The 19511-nt window shown below is 36.9% G+C and overlaps 1 protein-coding gene across 1 annotated transcript in view; it reads left to right on the forward strand.

The window, feature by feature from the left end:
- LOC107732229 (WW domain-containing transcription regulator protein 1-like) overlaps positions 1–19511 on the forward strand; it is a 63647-nt gene that overhangs the window by 24056 nt on the left and 20080 nt on the right. Inside the window, exon 3 of the mRNA XM_016543509.1 lies at positions 13262–13401. Within this exon, the coding sequence (XP_016398995.1) occupies positions 13262–13401 (140 nt within the window). The remainder of the gene's footprint in view (positions 1–13261; positions 13402–19511) is intronic.

Here is a 19511-nt window from a genome sequence, read left to right on the forward strand (position 1 = left end):
TTAAAATATATATAGTATTTTTTTTTTTTGGAATTGTGTATATTTCCTTTTTTTTTTTTTTAAGTGCATCACATAATCTGCCACTGGAGCTGTACAGTGACCTAGAGCACAGTTATACAGTGACAAAATTAAACAAGTAATATTTCACCATAATCGTCATTATAGCAATGTGTAACTAAATGTTTTGGTGCATGAGTGCAGTGATGAGATTGAGATGAGCGCTCAACACAACAGAAAATGACTGGAGTTAACTATTAACGGTGTGGTCTGAGGGGGTTTGTATGTTAATGTGTGACGGCTGACGGGTTGTTGTCAGGGTGACGCTGGGACGGAGTTTAACACAGCATTCCAGCAACCCACACACACTCGAGGAAACTAAAGAGTTTGTGAGAACTGCTGGAGTTTTACAAACATTCACAGTGCTTAAAGGGTGAATCGCACAAAGAACACTTTCTGGGTCATATTTCACTCAAAACAAAACAAAAAAGCGCTAACACTTTATTTTAAGGTGTCCTTGTTACACGTTACATGTACTTACATAATAACAATAAATTATGCATAACTGCATGCAAGTAACCCGAATCCAAACCCTAACCATATAGTAAGTACATGTAGTTAATTAATATTACTCAGTACTTAAATGTATAATTACACTGTAACAAGAACACCTTAAAATAAAGTGCAACCAAAAAAGCTTATTTTAGGAACATTAAGATCATAGTGCCATTATTTAAATGACTATTATGCACTCCTCTCCTCTTGCAGTACAGATTTGCAGTCTTCTTAATGTAAAAAAATGCTACGATATATACAAACAAATATAATGCATTAATATAAATAATAAATGTTTCATAATGTGAATAACAATTTAGTGAGACTATACTGTATATAAGTCAGGGTCAGTAACAATTTCCTTTTTTTAAGGAAAATTAAAATTTTCAAATTTCATTTTCAAATTTAATTTAAAAAAAATAAATGAATATATATTTATTTAGCAAGGACACATTACAATGATCACAAGTGAAAGTAAAGACATTTATAATGTTGCCAAAGATTTTTATTTCAAATAAATGCTGTTCTTTTATACCGTGTTCATCAAAGAATCCAGCAAATACATCAACAAATAAATCATGGTTTCCACAATAACTGTTTTCAACATTGATAATAATCAGAAATGTTTCTTGAGCAGCAAATCAGCATATTAGAATGATTTCTGAAGATCATGTGACACTGAAGACTGGAGTAATGATGCTGAAAATACAGCTGCGCATCACAGGAATAAATTACAGTTTACTATATTTTAGAAAACAGTGGTTTTGAATTGTGAATGTGAATGAAGACAAACCCTCTCATTCTCACAGACGCTCAGAGCCGAGCTGCATGAGCGCTTTGAAGGCTGATGATATTCAAGAGATCGGATCAGTACATTCTTTTCCACAGCACAATTTGCTTCTTGTTAGTCTGCAGTGGGGCAGAGTCCTTCTGGAGTTATTTAACATACTGGGCAGCCGTCCAGAACTGCCGCATAATAAAGTCCTAATGAGATCCTCCTAAATCATGCAGTGTCTCAACAACAGCACCAGCGTAAGAGCTCGGATCTGGAGATCTGGACAAACCTGTAATCCAGAGACTGAATGTGCCAGTTACATATTTAACTTTTAAACAGGCATTTAACTCTTAATAGTGTAGCAGAACAAAAGATACAGACCTCTTAATTGTGCTAAGGGTCAAGCACCTCCCAAACTTCCCATAAGGCTTTGCTTTGTCTCTGACGGGAAAGGCAGTAGTCATGAGTCACTGGCTTACTGTCATGATCTCTGTATTCAGACCCTCAGTTTGAGCCGTAGCTCCTCCAGCCCACATTATGACCACGCGTATATATAATACAAATGCATTACAGTTCAAAAGTTTGTTAATGTTTATGTTTCTGAAGTCTTATGCTTACAAAACTGCATTTATTTGTTTAAAAGACAGTAAAAACAGTAATATTGTGAAACAATATCTTTACCGTTTAAAATAGCTGTTCTCTATGTGAATATATTGTAAAATGTAATTCATTTCTGTGATCAAAGCTGAATTCAGAAATCATGATAATATGCTGATTTGCAGCTCAAGAAGTATTTCTGATTACTGTTGTGCTGCTTCATATTTTTGTGGAAACTGTGTGCATTTCATTTACTTTAGGAAAGTCATCAGTGTCTACAGCTCGTTAGTTCGTCAGAGAAATGAAGTCTAGAGAAGAGCATTTTGCAAAATATGACTATATAATCTCATTATATTTTACTTTACTTGTTAGTAATGTCTTAATTATTTATTATTTATACATTATCAATAATATACATTATTAATAATAATTATTATTATAAATTATTTATTGTATGTTTAAATAAATCTGTTATGAAAACGTGTAAATTAATATACTGTATTTCAACAACAAATAGAAATTTTATAATTTAGAAGTTAATTTAAAAACTGCATTATGTGCGATTTACAAGTTTGCGTACAATTTTTTTTTTTTTTAAGTTGAGTGTTGATTATTATATTTAAAAATAAATAGCAATTAAATGTAAGTTTGGGCTCTGTTGTTAATTGTAACCTTATAGTAAAATAAAAGGGCTCCCTATAGTTTAGAGCATAAGCTGAGGTAGATTTTTATCCCTAGAAACATTTTTATTCTAATTAAATGTATTTAAATAAATAGCAACTTGTTCAGTAAACCACTGTTTAACAACAGTTGACACTTAACAGTTAACAGTTTAACACTTTAACAAAAAGCAAACTTTATGTTTAGTTTTTCCCGCTGCTGTACCGAACTGTGACGTCAAAACCGAGGTACGTACTGAAACGCCATGATATATACAGTATATATGTGTATATATATATATATATATATATATATATATATATATTGTGTATAATCCTTCTGTGAGATTTCTTTGCAGCATTTACTGTCATTAAATTGCATTAAATCATATAGAGCAGCATTATAACTCTCCATTGGCCAACCTTCCCAAACTGGTTGACCATTCTTCTCTTTCAACTTCTCTCTTCTGTCCTTTTCTAAACCACTTCTCATCCACTCTTTGTAAACCTGACACGTAGTAGTAACAACTACTAAAAGGTCAACTACCGAGAGACAATAATCAGGCATGTGGTGACTTACAGAGGCAGTTTAACTAGCCATCAATCACACAACTTTATCAGCCCACTCCACATAATGTAAACAGCAATCGCTGGGAAGGAGGACAAGTGAGGCAGGGTCCAATATTAACACTCGCCAAGCACCAAATGAAACAAAAAAAAGGCTTTGGTGAGTATTTTGTATTTATTTATTTGTTGTACTAGTATTTGATTAGTGTACGTTTATCTGGAAGGTTTTTTTGTCCTAAAAAAAAGAAAACGTGATAAGATGCATTTAACCACCCAGATGAAAACAAATTCACAGTGGGTCTCAGTGTCTTGTTGTAAGCTAAACCTACCACCATCTCTGCTTTTAGAGGCTGTGCTCAGCTCTAATTGTATTTCAGGCACACATGCACAAGGAAGGTGTTTCTTCAGTTTTATTTTAACGTGACGGTGCTACTCAGCAAGGATATGTGTGATTGGTGCATTAGATCTTATAGTTAGGTTGAGATCAACAATCAAGCAATATATATATATATAAACATTATTGTTTTCTACATGTACACTTGATCATTTGGCTCTCTAAACATTCGTGTGAGTGAACAGGGCCAGTAAATCCCTGCCAGGTCTAAAGTTAGCGCACCCAATAGCAGCTGCAGTGCTGTTCACTCCCACACTCACGGGCCAGTTGTTCGAACCAGTTACACGACGAGCCGCCCAAAGTCCTTCACAACAGCTGAGGAAGGTCTGATGCGGGACTGCTTCAGTTTTCCACTTGCTGAATAAGTATTTTTGGAGTCTGTTTCCACACCAACACGGCAGCTATTTAGCGTGGACTGTCCCTTGCCTTTCGCTCCAATGGGTCGTGTTAGTGCTTGAGACTTTGTGATGTTCGAATCCTGTTTTCGAGAAACAAAGTGTTGCAAATGTTTGACTGTGAGTTTTAGTTTTAGGGTAGTAACTAACTAAGTGACGCTACTAGCATAAAGTTGTCATTTCTTAAGCACCACTTAGCGGAATTGCGAAAACACTGACTGTTTTTAAACAGGTTTTGTGAGTGCTGTCAGAGGAAAACATCGTCCCACCCTAAACTCACACCTATGACTGAGGTGGGCTGATGCTCAAACCACACAGTCACATTGTTTACAACTTTTAGGGAATCAGCTAGCAGATATATTCTGTCATATGTCAAGCTGCTAGGAAACAACTGGTTAATACCCTCTGTGTTTTTGTGGCAAATAAATACTGCACTGATTGTACAAAATAAATATTATCTGATAGTTTTAACCAAACAAAGATATTTTTCCTTCAATATAGAGGGATATTGCCCACAAAACTCCCCACAAATAGCTTCAGTCCACTTTTTTTTGTAATTACCAATCAATTATCACTTTATTGCATGATTGTTTGTAAAACTTGATAGCGCTTCATCAATTGAAAGGCCAATTGTGATTTTTTATTTATTTTTTTGTCTAAGTGGAAGCTTTAAGATAATATACCATTAAAAATTTTTATTTCAAGTTGATGTAACATGTAATAACTGTGTAATAAACATGTAATAGCTACTCGTCATATTGCAAAAGAGATCTTATTGTCTGATGCATTTTAGATGTGATATTGTCCCTCTTACAGTAAATCGCTTTTATAAACACAGCAACTATTTAGCATAGACTGTCTCTTGCCTTTCAATCCAGTGGCTCATGTTAGTGCTTGAAACTGTGATATTCTAATCCTATTTTTGAGAAACAAATACATATTTGATTGAGAGTTTTTAGTGTTAGGGCAGTAACTAACTACATCTAGTGATGCTACTAACGAAGTTATTCATTTCTAAGCATCACGTAATGGAACTGCAAAAACAATAGGTTTCTTAAGTGTCAGATGAAAAACTTGATTCTGCTTGGTCAATCGCCAGGCCAATTGTGGATGTTTTTTTTTGTCTAAGTGGAAACTTCAGGATGATATACAGGTAAAAAATTAAATAAATAATATTTCATGTCCAAATAGCATGTAATAAGTGTGTAATAAATGTGTAATAGCTAAATACTGCTCAGATTGCAAAAAAGATCATACCATCTCTAGGGATATGCCGGTATCAAATTTTCATGTTGCGATTAATTGCTCATGCTTTTATCACGGTATACGGTATTATCACGGTATTGCAATTTAGTTTTTAAAAAAGTGTTGTCGCAATACAGTATAACAGTTAATAACTTTTTTCTTATAACAAAATTACTGAACATTTAAATAAAAATTTTATACAGAAAAATGTAGAAGTAAAAAAATGTACACAGATTAAAGTGCAAAAGAACTATAAAGACCAATAGGTATCACTTTACAATAAGACCTCATTAGTTAACCTTAGTTAATGCATTAACATTCACAATGAGCAATAGCTACATTTGCTACAGGAGCTAATCTTTAAAAAAAAATAAAAAATACAACTCTTAGTTCATGTTAGCTCATTAAATAACACAGTTGCAACTTTCGATTTTAACAACCTGTTATTAAATATTGGAATACCTAAGATTAATAAATGTTATTCTCGGTATTTAGAAGTGCCCACGATAACAATATCGTGCATATTCATTATTGTGATATATCGCATTACCGAATACCGGCACAAGTCTAATCATCTCATAGTTATGCATTTTAAAAGATATTGCCCCACTTAAATAGCTTTGCTTTCATTTTTACAGTATATAATAATCATTAACTTTCTACTTTTACAAGCTTTATAGCTTAAATTGAAACAGTGCAACACTGTTATTGAGCTGAATTGAAACAACTCTAAACTACACTGAGGTAAATTATGAAACTGTATTCTGTAGAAATGCTTTACAACTGACATTTAATTATTCATGTTTATTTCGAATTTAAATTTATTAATTGATGAATTTTACAACATTACCACTGTTTGTTAAAATGAAGTTTCTTTGAAACAATCTGTATTCAAACTATCTATAAATTGCAACATAATTAAAGGGATAGTTCACCCAAAAATTAAAATGTGATGTTTATCTGCTTACCCCCAGGGCATCCAAGATGTAGGTGACTTTGTTTCTTCAGTAAAACACAAACAAAAATTTTTAACTCAAACCGTTGCAGTCTGTCCTGAGCACGTTCTCAGATGCGTCTTCTTCTTCTTCTTGCTTTACGGCGGATCACAGACTTATAAGTGCATTACTTCCCCCTATCGCTCAAATGGACCATTGACACTCCTAATTGAGATTGTAGATAGAGTGCCATTATAAGACTGACAGACTGCAACGGTTTGAGTTAAAACTCTTCGTTTGTGTTCTACTGAAGAAACAAAGTCACCTACATCTTGGATGCCCTGGGGGTAAGCAGATAAACATCACATTTTCATTTTTGGGTGAACTATCACTTAAAGTGTGCCAAGTAGCTTGACTGTAGTTGAACTGCTTGTAGCTTTACAAACCATTTGCGAGTAGCAGGTTGTCGTCACACAGTCCTCACTGCTGACCAGGCCTGCAAACACAAGCCTTGACTTGCCCCGTTTCCACAGAAGATGTCAGGGCTCAGCGGCAGTGATCTGGATGACTATAATTAGTAGCGCATTCCATTTCCTGCGCGCCCCTCCCTCACATTTTCACATTCAATTGAATACTTCTGATTCCACATTATCCAGCTGGTGTCCTTCAACAGTCCCCGCCATCTAAATCTGACCTCTGGCGATCCGTCTTTCGGACAGGCCCTCCGTCACCGATTTCTTTTCTCTTCTGAGGAGGAGTCGCCTTTGTGCTGGATGTGCAGGAATTCCCCGGTAACCCGAGTTCAGAGTAATTGGGAAAGTGGATCCTTTTCTTTTGTTCCTGTTTTCAATTAGCACAGCTGGGTGGAGAGCGTCCCAGAGTCATGCTGGGCTGCTGTCACCCTGCGGACGGGGCAGTTTTCAGTGGGGAGGATGTCACTGAGTCAGCCCAGACGTGAGCACAGTTACCGTCTGTTTTAGCATGAGCGCTTGAATGAAATTGCCTTTAAGATGCTTTTCAGAATTTTGTGGAGAAGAAAAGCTCTCTCGATCCTGTGGAGCTTTTTGATTCTGGTTTGCATTAAAAAAAGTGAAAACGATTACTTTTTTTATTGATGAATCCCATTGTAACTGTAAAGAAAGGTCTTATTCAAGTCAAAATCAAAAGAAAAAAGATTTTGCTAAATAAAAATAACTAATTCAGTTGCTTAATGCAATCTGAAAGAAATTCATTATTGTAATGTGGGAAAAACATTAATGGAGGCTGAAGTGAACAAACTGTCTGCTCTGTTGGAAACGTAATGGCTAATTAAAAAGTACATTAAAATCATCATGATATTCACAATATGCTTTATATCAGTAAAATATTTTAATTAATTACTGTATTATATCAAAATACATTAATTACTGATCACATTATTAATATATATTTCAGTAATATGCAAATGTAATGTTAAATATTGCATTAATCAATAATATATACTGTGGGCTCAAGTAATATATATTTTTAATGAATCAATACTTTTATTCAGCAAGGCTGCATTACATTTATCAAAATTAACAGTATAAGACATTTATAATGTTATTGTTATATTTCAAGTAAATGCTGTTCTTTATTTCCTAAAATAAAAATGTTTTCCACAAAAATATTAAACAGCACAACCATTTTCAACACTGATAATAATCAGAAATGTTTCTTGAGCAGCAAATCAGCATATTAGAATGATTTCTGAAGATCATGTGACACTGAAGACTGGAGTAATGATGCTGAAAATACAGCTGCGCATCACAGAAATACATTACACTATAAAGGGGTCATATGATGTTGCTAAAAAGAACATTATTTTGTGTATTTGGTGTAATGAAATGTGTTAATGCTGTTTAAGGTTCAAATCTTCCCACATAGTGAGGTAGATATGTGGGGGCATGTTAGAACAAGCCATTTTAGGTAGGCGTGGCTGACTCTTAACTTTTATAAAGAATATCTCTTTGGATTTGAGACTTTAGTCTTTGCAACTTTACAGATCTTCTTTATGCACCAAGAGCTTGTAACACTCCAAAGAGAAAGGAAAACTTGAAATCGCATCATATGACCCCTTTAACATATCTTTAAATAGAAAAAAGTTATTTTAAATTGTAATAATATTTCACAATGTTGTTGTTTTTACTGTAATTTTGATAAATATATATTTTATATATACTGTTCCCTCCTGGTGGAATGACCTGCCCAACGCAATCCGAGCAGCTGAGTCCTTAACCATCTTCAAGAAATGGCTAAAAACACATCTATTCCATCTTTATTTGACCCTCTAACTCTAGCACTCTCTATTCTAATTCTATTTTATCTATTTGTTGACTTGACCCTCTAACTGCTTGTTTTCTTAAAAAAAGGCCTCTCTATATATTTAAACCTTGCTACGCTAAACGAGACTTGTCATAGCACTTGCATATTATTGCTAAAATAATATGTAGAATAATAGTCAAATATTAGACTAAATTATTGACTTACAACTATAGTATTTCTAACAAGAGTCAACACTCATCTCTGAGGTGGGTCCAAATCTTATAGACGTCGAACACAGATTGTTTTCCTAAGTAAGTGTGTGTTGCTTGTGTGCCATCGTGTGTGTGTGTGTGTGTGTGTGTGTGTGTGTGTGTGCCAGCTCCGTCTGGAGTGTGTTGAAATCTCTATGGCTACAGACAGACTCACATTCCTGGAGTTTTCTTGCTGGACTCTGAACACGCTTGCGGGTGAAAGGTGCTTTCAGATGCATCTGCTCTGCCACTGCCTGCTCTATAATTAGAACAACATACGAGATGGATATGGGTAGAGTTTGATACTTTTTTCAAACAGGAAATTGGGACATATCAAACAGCCCATCCCTGATTTATTTTATTTATTTATTTTTTAGTCATTAATAGGCTTTGGTTACATCACAGCCATGATTCGCTGCTTTCTAGTCAGTTGAAGATGGTATTGGGGGAGGGGGATTCTCTTTTTAGCACCTGATTGGACAAAATCTGTTGTTTAACATGAGTCATCAATATTTTAGCTTCATTTTAGTGGAAAAGAAAGACTGTAAATTTCAAATGTACTGTATATACGTGCCGAAACTGATTTTCTTTGTTTTTGTTAGAGTAGACTAGAATACTGATAACTTCTAAAGCAAATGCATATTGTGTTGAAGCCACAATGAAAGAAATTAAAGTTATTTATAGAATGCGCTCTGCAGGCAACACACAGGCTACCAGGTGATGATTTTAAAAGGCGAATGAGAGATTCACTCACTTCTGTGCTGTAAGCATGTTTGTTGAAATGAATGTGCCTCATGACAAGCGCTAGGACTGTATTGGAGTGTGTGTGCTATTTTCCACAGCTAGCACGCTAACAGGAAGAGCGGGAAGCTCAGCTCAGAGGTGTTGTGTCCATCTGGCTACTGTGAGTGTTGTTTCAGCCTGTGTTTCACCTCTAATCCACTACCAAGCCATTGTTTCTTTGAGATGTGTGTGTGTGTGTGTTTCCTCTGCAAACAGCATGTGGCTTGTACCCAAACATGGCCGTGCGAGACCCAAGCGTCAGCCCCCCATGCCTCCTAATCTCTGCTTTAGTTTTCCAAAACCAGTGCAGAAACTCATTTCTGAAAAACTATAAACCCCACCTTTCAGCCCTAAACTGGATTCGGAAAAGTAAAAATCGGGGGCTCGTCCGGGTTGTTAATATTGGCAAAGTAATGGGTTATGATTTGGTTATGTCAGTGTAATTGATTGTTAATTATCTTAAGACTTTTTAATATTGCGGTTTTAAATGAAGAAATTAAAGTACTGTACCATAAGAGGACAACAAGATTTTTGAATTCATCTTTAGAAATTTAAGAGTCTGATTTACTATGTAGACCTGGGGTTCTCAACTGTAGCCATTGAATTCCACTTTTCTGCAGATTTTAGCTTCCACCTTGATCAAACTTGCCTGCCTTTACCTATCTTGTAATTCTGAAGAATTTTGATTACCTTGTCTAGGTGTGTTTGATTAGAGTTGGATCTAAACTCTGCAGGAAAGTGCCAGAGTTGAGAAACCCTGATGTAGACATACAATCATGTCTAAAAACTTTCCTTTCCAAACAACTTACAGCCATGAGCTCATTAACATAGGACTGCCCACTTTTACTTGTGACAACATCACAAGTAAACTGAGATTTGCATAAAAAGCTTTTTATCAATTGTCACTTATTAAGGACTCAACAAAAGGGTCAGAGAGAGGCTGGAAAATGGTCAAAAGAAAAGTACAGCTGTTTTTGTTGAACAGAACCTTGACTAACCTTATAAGAGAGAAAAATATAGTGCTGTAAAAGTCATAAATATGACCCTTTAAGCAGACAAAAAATGCTATGTCTGTGCCACTGTGCCACTAGTCCTGATAATTCTACGAAACGTGTAAAACGACAGAAAGCAAAATTGTGCCACTGGCTAATTGTTGTTTGCTTTAACATTAGGCTGCTAAACAGCTGTTCCACTGCACATATTGGTTTTAATGCATGGGAAGATGGGCCTTAAATTTAAGGGGCCCAACCCACAGGTGCAGGACAGCTGCCCCACCCAGACCCCCAAGGGCCCGTTCCTTCTCTCTCCTGTCAGACCTTCGTAAATCTAAACCACTCAGACTGATAGCATCCTGACTGTTAATTAACCCCACTGTTGATGTATTTCACAAAGCTGGAGACTCTTAAACCACAACTTTAGAAACCGATGGTCAGATTTACAGCATAAACAAAAAACAGTAACATTTACATGTTATTTTAACAATATTATATTTTAAGATCTTATGAAGAAATACAGAATTCTTGGAAATGTAACCAGTAAAAAATTAGAAACAGTTTATTAAAGAGACAGAATAATAGTTTCTCAAAACACGGAGGTCTGCTGTGGAGACATGGCTTCCTGTTCTGCCACTCTGCAGGCCTGAGATCAGCAGGAAGTAGATAATCTTCCCGGCGTAGCGTGAATAGTTTGAGTGAGTCACTCTCTGATTGACGCTTTTGTGTATTTTGTGACTCATTTGGTCACTAACAGCCATATGATTTTCTGTTCAGACCAGTTTGTGTACAAACAAGCTGGTGAAGTTTAGTGTCATATATTTTAGTTTAAAACTAAAAAAACCCTGTAAAGAATGTAATCAGCCAAGTTGATACGTTTATGGGTCTGGATCTTCTTTAAACCCAGATATTGATTGATTGGTTAGAATTAAGGTGCGATTGTTGACTATACACAATTTATGCACTATTTTAAGCTTGTCAAAAATGTCAAAAAAAGCTTGTCAAAAAAAGTTGGTCATGCAAATTTGTCGCATTAACCAATAGAAATCTGCCTGGTTTGAAAGTGACTTGTTGTAAGTGGAGCTTCATGCATCACTATACAATTGACAATGGAACATTGACCTTTTTTGGCCACAAAATTTCGTCATATTTCACTAATAAAACTGCACCTTAAGAATGATAAAAATAAATATAAATTTAAAAGCACTACTCCAATTTCCTGTATTTGAAGGTTGGGTTCTTTTAATTGAGCAAAGGTGTCACAATATGATGTATCGATCTTCTATTGGTCACGCGTCCATATATATCATATTAATTTGTAGGTCTTCGTTTGCCCAACTTTCATATAAAGTTGAATGGGAAACTTAGCATGAGATTGTGTATAAATGGAAGTCAATGGAACGAAAAATGACCACCCCTTTAGCTTTGCAGGTGATCAACTGTAAATAAATAAGACTACTGGCAACCAAATTTTGGAGCTTAACCAGTGGTTGTACAAGGCTTGCATTTATTCATCATTACCGTATCCTGCAGTCCTGCAGATCTACTTTCCTGCAGAGTTCAGTTCCAGCTCTAGCGAAACACACCTGAACCTGCTCATCAAGGTTGAAAATATCAGACAAGGTTGAGACTAATCTCAAGCGGAAGTCATATCTCCAGGAACAGGTTTGAGCACCCCTGAACTAGACGGTAAAGCCCACCTGATAATGAAAGCAGTGCTAAACTGGTTTACTGACTGAGGGACACTGAGATTGTCATTTAGCAACCGCCAGTCTGACGCTCGTGGCCTTGCATGAAAAATGCAGAGAAGCCAGAATTTCACGTAGCTGCAGTTTTGAAGGGTTTACTCAGGGTGGAGGAGTGGAGAGGACGAGAGTGAACTGTTGAGGACACCACAGCCTGAAAACACCAGTACATCTGTTACGTGATATGATCCGCAATGATTGTTCATTCTGGACTTTTAGAGCTCTGTGGTTAGAACTGCAGGTCGAAAGGTTGCGTTGAGTCCAGCAATGGCTTGTTGAATGATTTAAGGCAGAATCTTGCATCGTAAAATGATATTTTTTTTTTGCAAAACTTTTGAGCTTCCCCTAATAAGTTTGCTCACAAAACCTTTGTCTTCACCGAAGGAACTTTGCATTTACTTGTTTGTAGGGAAATGTATGGTGAATGTGGGCATAGAGGGTGATTTCGTATACATTCAGTCTAATGGCACTTATTAACTGATTTAAGTTTTGGTGGGTTCCTGTGAATTCGTATAATCTTATTTTGGTGTATACATTGTTGTATGATCTGTTTAAACCCACTAAGGGTTAAGTTTAGGGGTTGTCCTTCATGCTTAGTTATTTTCTAAAAAAAAAAAAAACATTTTTATCAGACAAATTCATGTGAAAATGGCAACTCATAAAATAGTTAAAATCTAGTTTGTTTTCTAAAATGTAATGGTAGGCATCATTTTTTTGCGCAATTTTTTTTGGGAACCTTTGCGAAAGAAAAGCAATATAATTGATTCTTCCCATCCCATTTTTTTTCCATCACCATGTAATTTCCGTAGTGCTTCCCCAACACTGACACCCAACACTTGTGGTTAGACATGCCCAAGAAATCTAAATATGTCCTCTGAGAGACAGTTGGGTTTTAAATTGGTTTTGGAGTAAAGGGTTGGGATCAGACTAAAGTGTCCAATGTGCAAAATCGCCATTGTGTTCCTAGAATACAAGAAAAACTAGTTCTGGTTTGCTTGACCTAAAGAAAAACAGGTTTTCTTCAAAACAGTGTGAATATTCTTCTGCAGTGTGTTTAATGTGAACATGTTGTTTTCGTTCTTGTGCAGTCACGTTGAGAAGATCACCACATGGCACGACCCCAGGAAGACCATGACACCCTCGGTGGCCCAGATGGGTCTGCACAATCAAGCCTCCAACAACGGCAACATACAGCAGCGCTCCATGGCTCTCTCTCAACCCAACCTCGGTGAGTGTGAAAGCCGTCCCTCCCAGCAGTCCACATTCCCCATTACTCATGAAAACACACATGCTCTCTTGAGCTGTTTTCAATCAGCTGGGATGGAGCTGAAGGAGCTTTGCTACAGGTGCTTGCCCTGTGTAACTCCAATGCTCGACGGCCCGTGACATTCACACAGACATCTAATATCACACCTCTGATGTGGAATCGGGATGAACTTCATGGTGTTTAATAAATGTACAATAGTTGACCTCTAGCATGCTAAAATACAGTTCTTTTCTTTTGTGTTTAGATGTGAGATTTAAACAAACTCACATAGTCTTAAACCCACACCATTTGTGCAACACACATGATCCACTAAAACAACACCATTTACTCTTATATAGTGCACTATTTGAAGGCAACAGCCATTTGTAGTGGTGTTCGAAACCATAGTGGGCATAACTGAGTGCACCACAGCACCACAGTGTTCAACCGATATACTGTACACTCAGTGGATACCAATGCACTGTGAGGGTCACTTCAAATAAATAACCCCAACTCAACAGAAGACTGCACCCACAGGCCTTCCGGTGCAATCAAATTAAATATTCAAATTCACAAATTCTGAATTAAAGTGGACAATACTTTATTAGTTGAGAATTGTAAATGAGCGTATAGGGGACGATTTGTAAAAGTCTCATGCTAAGTCATTTTGTGCCAGTCACATGGCAATTATTAACTTTTCCACAGTTTGCTGAATTTGTATAAATTCATAGAATCTCATTTGTATGTTTTTGTACGATCTGTTTTTGCCTCACTGAGGCTTAGGTTAGGGGATGAACCTTCATGCTTAGTTTTTTTTTTAATTGTACATTTTTATATGAATCAAATTATAAAAATTCATACAAAATCACAAACTTGTAAAATAGCTATGTTTTCTCATGCATACTCAATGGCTAGCCACCAGAGAATAACTCTACACTGTGAGGGTCGCTTCGAATATATTCCCACATCTCAAAAAAGATGGCACACTCAGGTTCTGGATTCACAAATTTCAAATTCAAGTGGACTATATTAGTTGAGAATAGTAAATGAGCATTTAGGGAACAATTTAGAAAATTCTCATGCTAAGTCATTTCATGCCAGTCTCATGGCAATTATTAACTTTTTTATATTTTGCCAAATTAGTATGAATCCATACAATCTCATTTGTGCGTGTTCGTACATTTTTTTATGCCCCAATGAAGATTAGGTTTAGGCGTGAACCTTCATGCTTAGCTTTTTTTTCTTCTAAAATTTGTTTTTGTATGAATCAAATCATACAAATTCGTACAAAATCGCTAACTTGTAAAATAGACGTGTTTTTACATCTCAACAGAAGATGGCGTCCATAGCACTTCCGGCGCACTCAGTTACTGAATTCAAAAATTTTAAATTCATGTGGACTATATTAGTTGAGAATAGTAAATGAGCTTATAGGGTACGATTTCCAAAAGTCCCATGGCAAGTCATTTTGCACCAGTCTCATGGCAATTGTTAACTTTTGCCAAATTTGTACGAATTCATACAATCTCATTTGTACGTTTTTGTATGATTTGTTTACACCCCACCGAGGGTTAGATTTAGGGGTGGACCTTCGTACTTATTCTTTTTCTAAAAATTTTATTTTTTGTACGAATCAAAACATACAAATTCATTCGAAATCGCAAACTCAAGAAATAGTTATGTTTTCTCATGCACACTCAATGGCTAGCAGCTAGAGAACACCCATGCACTGTGAGGGTCGCTTCAAATAAATTCCCGCATCCCAACAGAAGATGGTGTCCACAGCACTTTCAGCGCACCCAGTTTCTGAATTCGCAAGTTCCGAATTCAAGTGGATTATATTAGTAGAGTATTGTAAGGAATAGTAAATTAATGTATGGGGTCGATTTCGAAAAGCCACAGTCTCATGGCAGTTATTAGCTACATTTGCTACGTTTTACCGAATTAGTATAAATTTGTACATTTATATGTTTTTGTACAATCTGTTTATGCCAAACTGAGTGTTAGGTTTAGGGATGGACTGGTGTTTTTCTAAAAAAATATATATATTTTTGTACAAATCAAATCATACAAATTCATACGAAACTGCATAAAATACTGTAGTTAGGTTTTCTCATAAGATCAGGTTAGATTCAGAATGTACAGTATTTGAATCTAGTATGTGTTTTTAAGGAATCGTTCACATTTACTTAAAAAAAACTAGTCTGTTTTGTATTATTTTAGGCTAGGTACCATTAAAAACTAATTGTTTTAGACTAAGTAACAAAGTGTTTCATTTAGTAATTTCTTAAAGTATGTGTACATGACATGAAGGCTATCTGCCATTTCTGTATAACAGCACATAGAGCAGTCTGTCTGTTGATTAGAGGCCCTGAATGAGGTTTAACTGGTATTTCTGAGAGGGTCAAATGCTGATTTAATGAAAAAAGCCTCCCAGCCAGCAGATCTGAAGGCTTTTAAAGCTGTATTAGATTTGTTGACTGTCGTACGTGAGGCGTTCTGTAGCATGTTTTGCGTGTTGCTTGCTCTGTCCCGTGACACGGGCCGCCGCTCTTACTCTTGTCAGTACCTTAAATGATTTCCAAATGTGCTTTCTTTGTTTGGCTTTTTTTCTTCCCAAATCCTGATTTGTGATGAAATGGAAAAAAAGGTGTGCCTCAGCTTTGTTGGCAGCCGAGAAACAGATTCCTGCAAAGGGGGGATGGAGGGATAAGAACAAGACGAAAGAGTTTGGAGGGAGAAATATTCCTTCCAGCACTGCATACAGCAGACGGAAACTATCTCAGCATATAGAGTTACATACTATGAAGTTGAGATGTTGTCTCCATTCACAGGAAGTAAAGATATTTAACAAAAACTTCTAACTTTTTCCTTTTTACCTTGTTGTAAATAATAGCAAATAAGATGCAACTTTTCCTTTTCAGTGTGAAGGTATCACATATCATGACGAGGGAAGAAGCAGCGGTGATAGTGTCTCACTGCGCTTGTGTGGATGTGAATAAAGCTGCTCATCCTGAAATAATGATGTGTGTTTAAGCCAACCTGCTACACTCGTTCAAACAGCTGCTTTTCTGTAAACTCAACCACTCATTTCTCTGGTGCACGGTCTTCCGGTGACTCAACCACTCAGGTTTTTTTGACATGGCCGTGTCATCCATTTTGGCTCAACGGGAACTAGTACAAGTTCAACAGACTCATAATAGAAAGCCGTGACTCAGACCCTGCGCCTACAATCCCACAATTGCTTGTGCTTCCTCTGTCCCTGGATGGAGTTTTTTTTTTCAGCCTCTAGGAACTTGAGAGACAACAGATTTCCTGTATTCTTAGTTTAGACCAGCTTGAGCCTTCACCTGTTGTGTGTTCGCAGTAATTCATGGCGGGGCCCCCTTCAAAAGTCATCACTCTGGAGTGTGGGTCTGGCTGCTGGCTGATCTCTAGCTGTTGTACTGTTGCCGAACAGGACAGCTGCCCGAGGGTTGGGAGCAGGCCGTCACCCCTCAGAGAGAAACATACTTCATTGACCACAAAACCCAAAGCACCTCATGGCTGGACCCACGGGTGGGTGAGTACTGTTTGTAATTGTCTGTTGGCCTGATCAGTGATCATTTTACTTATAAAAACTTAACGATCCTTGACAGTAGGGGTGGGCAATATACCGGTAGACACGGTTAACTGGTAGAAATGTGTCAACCGATAGAGATTTTCAACTATCTCTATCGCGGCTACACGTTCAAGATGTTGCTGTGCTACGTGGTCACGAAGATTTATTATTTGCGTGTGTTTTTAAGCATTGCGGTTTAAAAATAGGTGATTTTAAGCCAGTGAAACAATCAGCAGTGAAAGAGAACTCATTTCGCTTTATAAGCGCGCTGTCTTAGGCCCTGTCCACACGAACGCAGTTATTTTTAAAACCGCAGCTTTTTCTACGCGGACACGCTCACGTGATGTTGCTGTGCTACGTGATCACGAAAACGTATTGGTTTGTACGTGCTCATAGAGCGTGGAGGTATTAAACTGCTTTATAGGCCTTGTTATATTTATAGGAAGTTATATTTGCTGCTTTATAGGCCTTGAACAGTTAAATGCACACATGCATGTGTCAAAATGCCCGTCTTTGCAAGTATTCTCATCAACACAGTAACAGCTGAGAAAGAAAATGCATTTGTAACAGTATATTGGATCCGGGCAGCTCTTAAAGTGACAGCAGTCTAATATTCCTGATGTCTGTCATTCATGTTAATCAAACAACAAAAGAGAGAAAATCTCTCACTGCTCCTTGACTAAATCACTTTTGTAACTTTTTTTTTTGCATGTACCATTTCTGATTTATTTGTTCTACTGTTTTTTTGTCCTATTGCTTGTAATTAGTTTCTAATTCTTTTTTTATCGCTGACCGTTTACTTGTCTTCAGGGGGTGTACTACTTTTTGTGGATTTTTCAGTGTACACTGACCAGTGTGGAATGTGTTGTAACTTTAGTTTGACAATTTGAATTTGGGGGGATCATTGTCATTGAGTTTCAATCTATTTTTGTTTATAATAGTGGACATTAGTTGCTGTCATGATATTAGATTTTCACTACATGATGATCATGGCCAAAATAACTTACAATAACCAAATTATCGCAATAGACCCAGCGTTTTCTTATTTTCTGTTTAATGGTGAGTGCAATAGCAATACCTACTATGTTGGAGTGTCAACAAGATCACTTGTGTTGGATTATTTACTAAATTATTAATAAGCGTAGTATTATATATCACAGTTATCGTGAATACCAGTATACAACACACGTAGTGGACAGAAAGTTCAGTCACATGTAAAATAGTCCATATCCTTTGCTGTCTTTATGAGAAGGTATTTAGATCTTCACCATAAAAAGCACAAGTAAATGTAAGTGGAGCGAGAAAATTCGGTCTTTTAGCCAATGCTTTGGTTATGAGCTCTTGTTGGGACGGGATGTCCTTTAATGTCTCACAGATTTTTGGGACTGGACATTTTCCTTTGCTTTTTTCCTGTCATTTTTGCTGACCCTGCTGGACAGCTGATGCCGTTTCTGGGAAATCAGTGAAACAAGAAGCTCTTTGTTGGTGTGGCTTTAGCAACTCAATCGACTCTCTCTGTCCGATCTCTCTCTCTCTCTCTCTCTCTCTCTCTTTCTCTCTCCTTCACGAACCTTGTCCGCTGCGCATGTGTTTTCTATCATGGCGGGTGTTGTGACTCTCAGATGTCAGGGGGGCTAAAGGCTGGAAGCCAGAGTGTGTCCGGTTGAAGCTGTTCACATCTGGACCAGCAGCACACACTGGAATAGATCGTAACCGAGAGTCAGTGCTGCTTCCCACCTGTTGGACTGTGTTGAACTCGGACAGTGAATGCCATGAACTTTGACCTCTAGATGAACGGCATTTAAAAGTGAATCTCACATAACTTAAAAAACATGTCCGGGTCATATTTAGCCTCAAAATCAAACAAAAGATTTTAGGCTTTTCTTGGGACCATTAATATCTGCACCAGTGTTAATTTCGTTGATGAACAATTTACGTCATACATTTCGTCAATTACATTTTTTTCACCAACGACAACGAGACTATAACGAACTAAAACTCTTTTTGAATGACAAAAACTATGACGTAAATCTATTGACATTTTCGTCAACGAATAAAAACGAGACGAAAATGTTAGGGAGAGACGATTTGGAATCTGCTGCGTGGTTCGGAGGTTAGATGCGTACATTTATTAACCGGCGGGACATAAGCTAACACATACACTTGCTGCACGTTGCATAAAACGTTTAAAAATGTCAATATGTGGGAGTAAACTATGACGTACATCTATTGACATTTTCGTCAACGAATAAAAACGAGACGAAAATGTTAGGGAGAGACGATTTGGAATCTGCTGCGTGGTTCGGAGGTTAGATGCGTACATTTATTAACCGGCGGGACATAAGCTAACACATACACTTGCTGCACGTTGCATAAAACGTTTAAAAATGTCAATATGTGGGAGTAAGAGAAGAGCAGACATATGGATAAATCTGACGACGCAAGAGAGAACTCAATTCAGTCCAGTTTTCTGAGCGCAGACACTGAAGCA

Source organism: Sinocyclocheilus rhinocerous, unplaced genomic scaffold, assembly GCF_001515625.1.
Source record: "Sinocyclocheilus rhinocerous isolate Xijiao unplaced genomic scaffold, SAMN03320098_v1.1 scaffold909, whole genome shotgun sequence".
NCBI lineage: Eukaryota > Metazoa > Chordata > Actinopteri > Cypriniformes > Cyprinidae > Sinocyclocheilus > Sinocyclocheilus rhinocerous.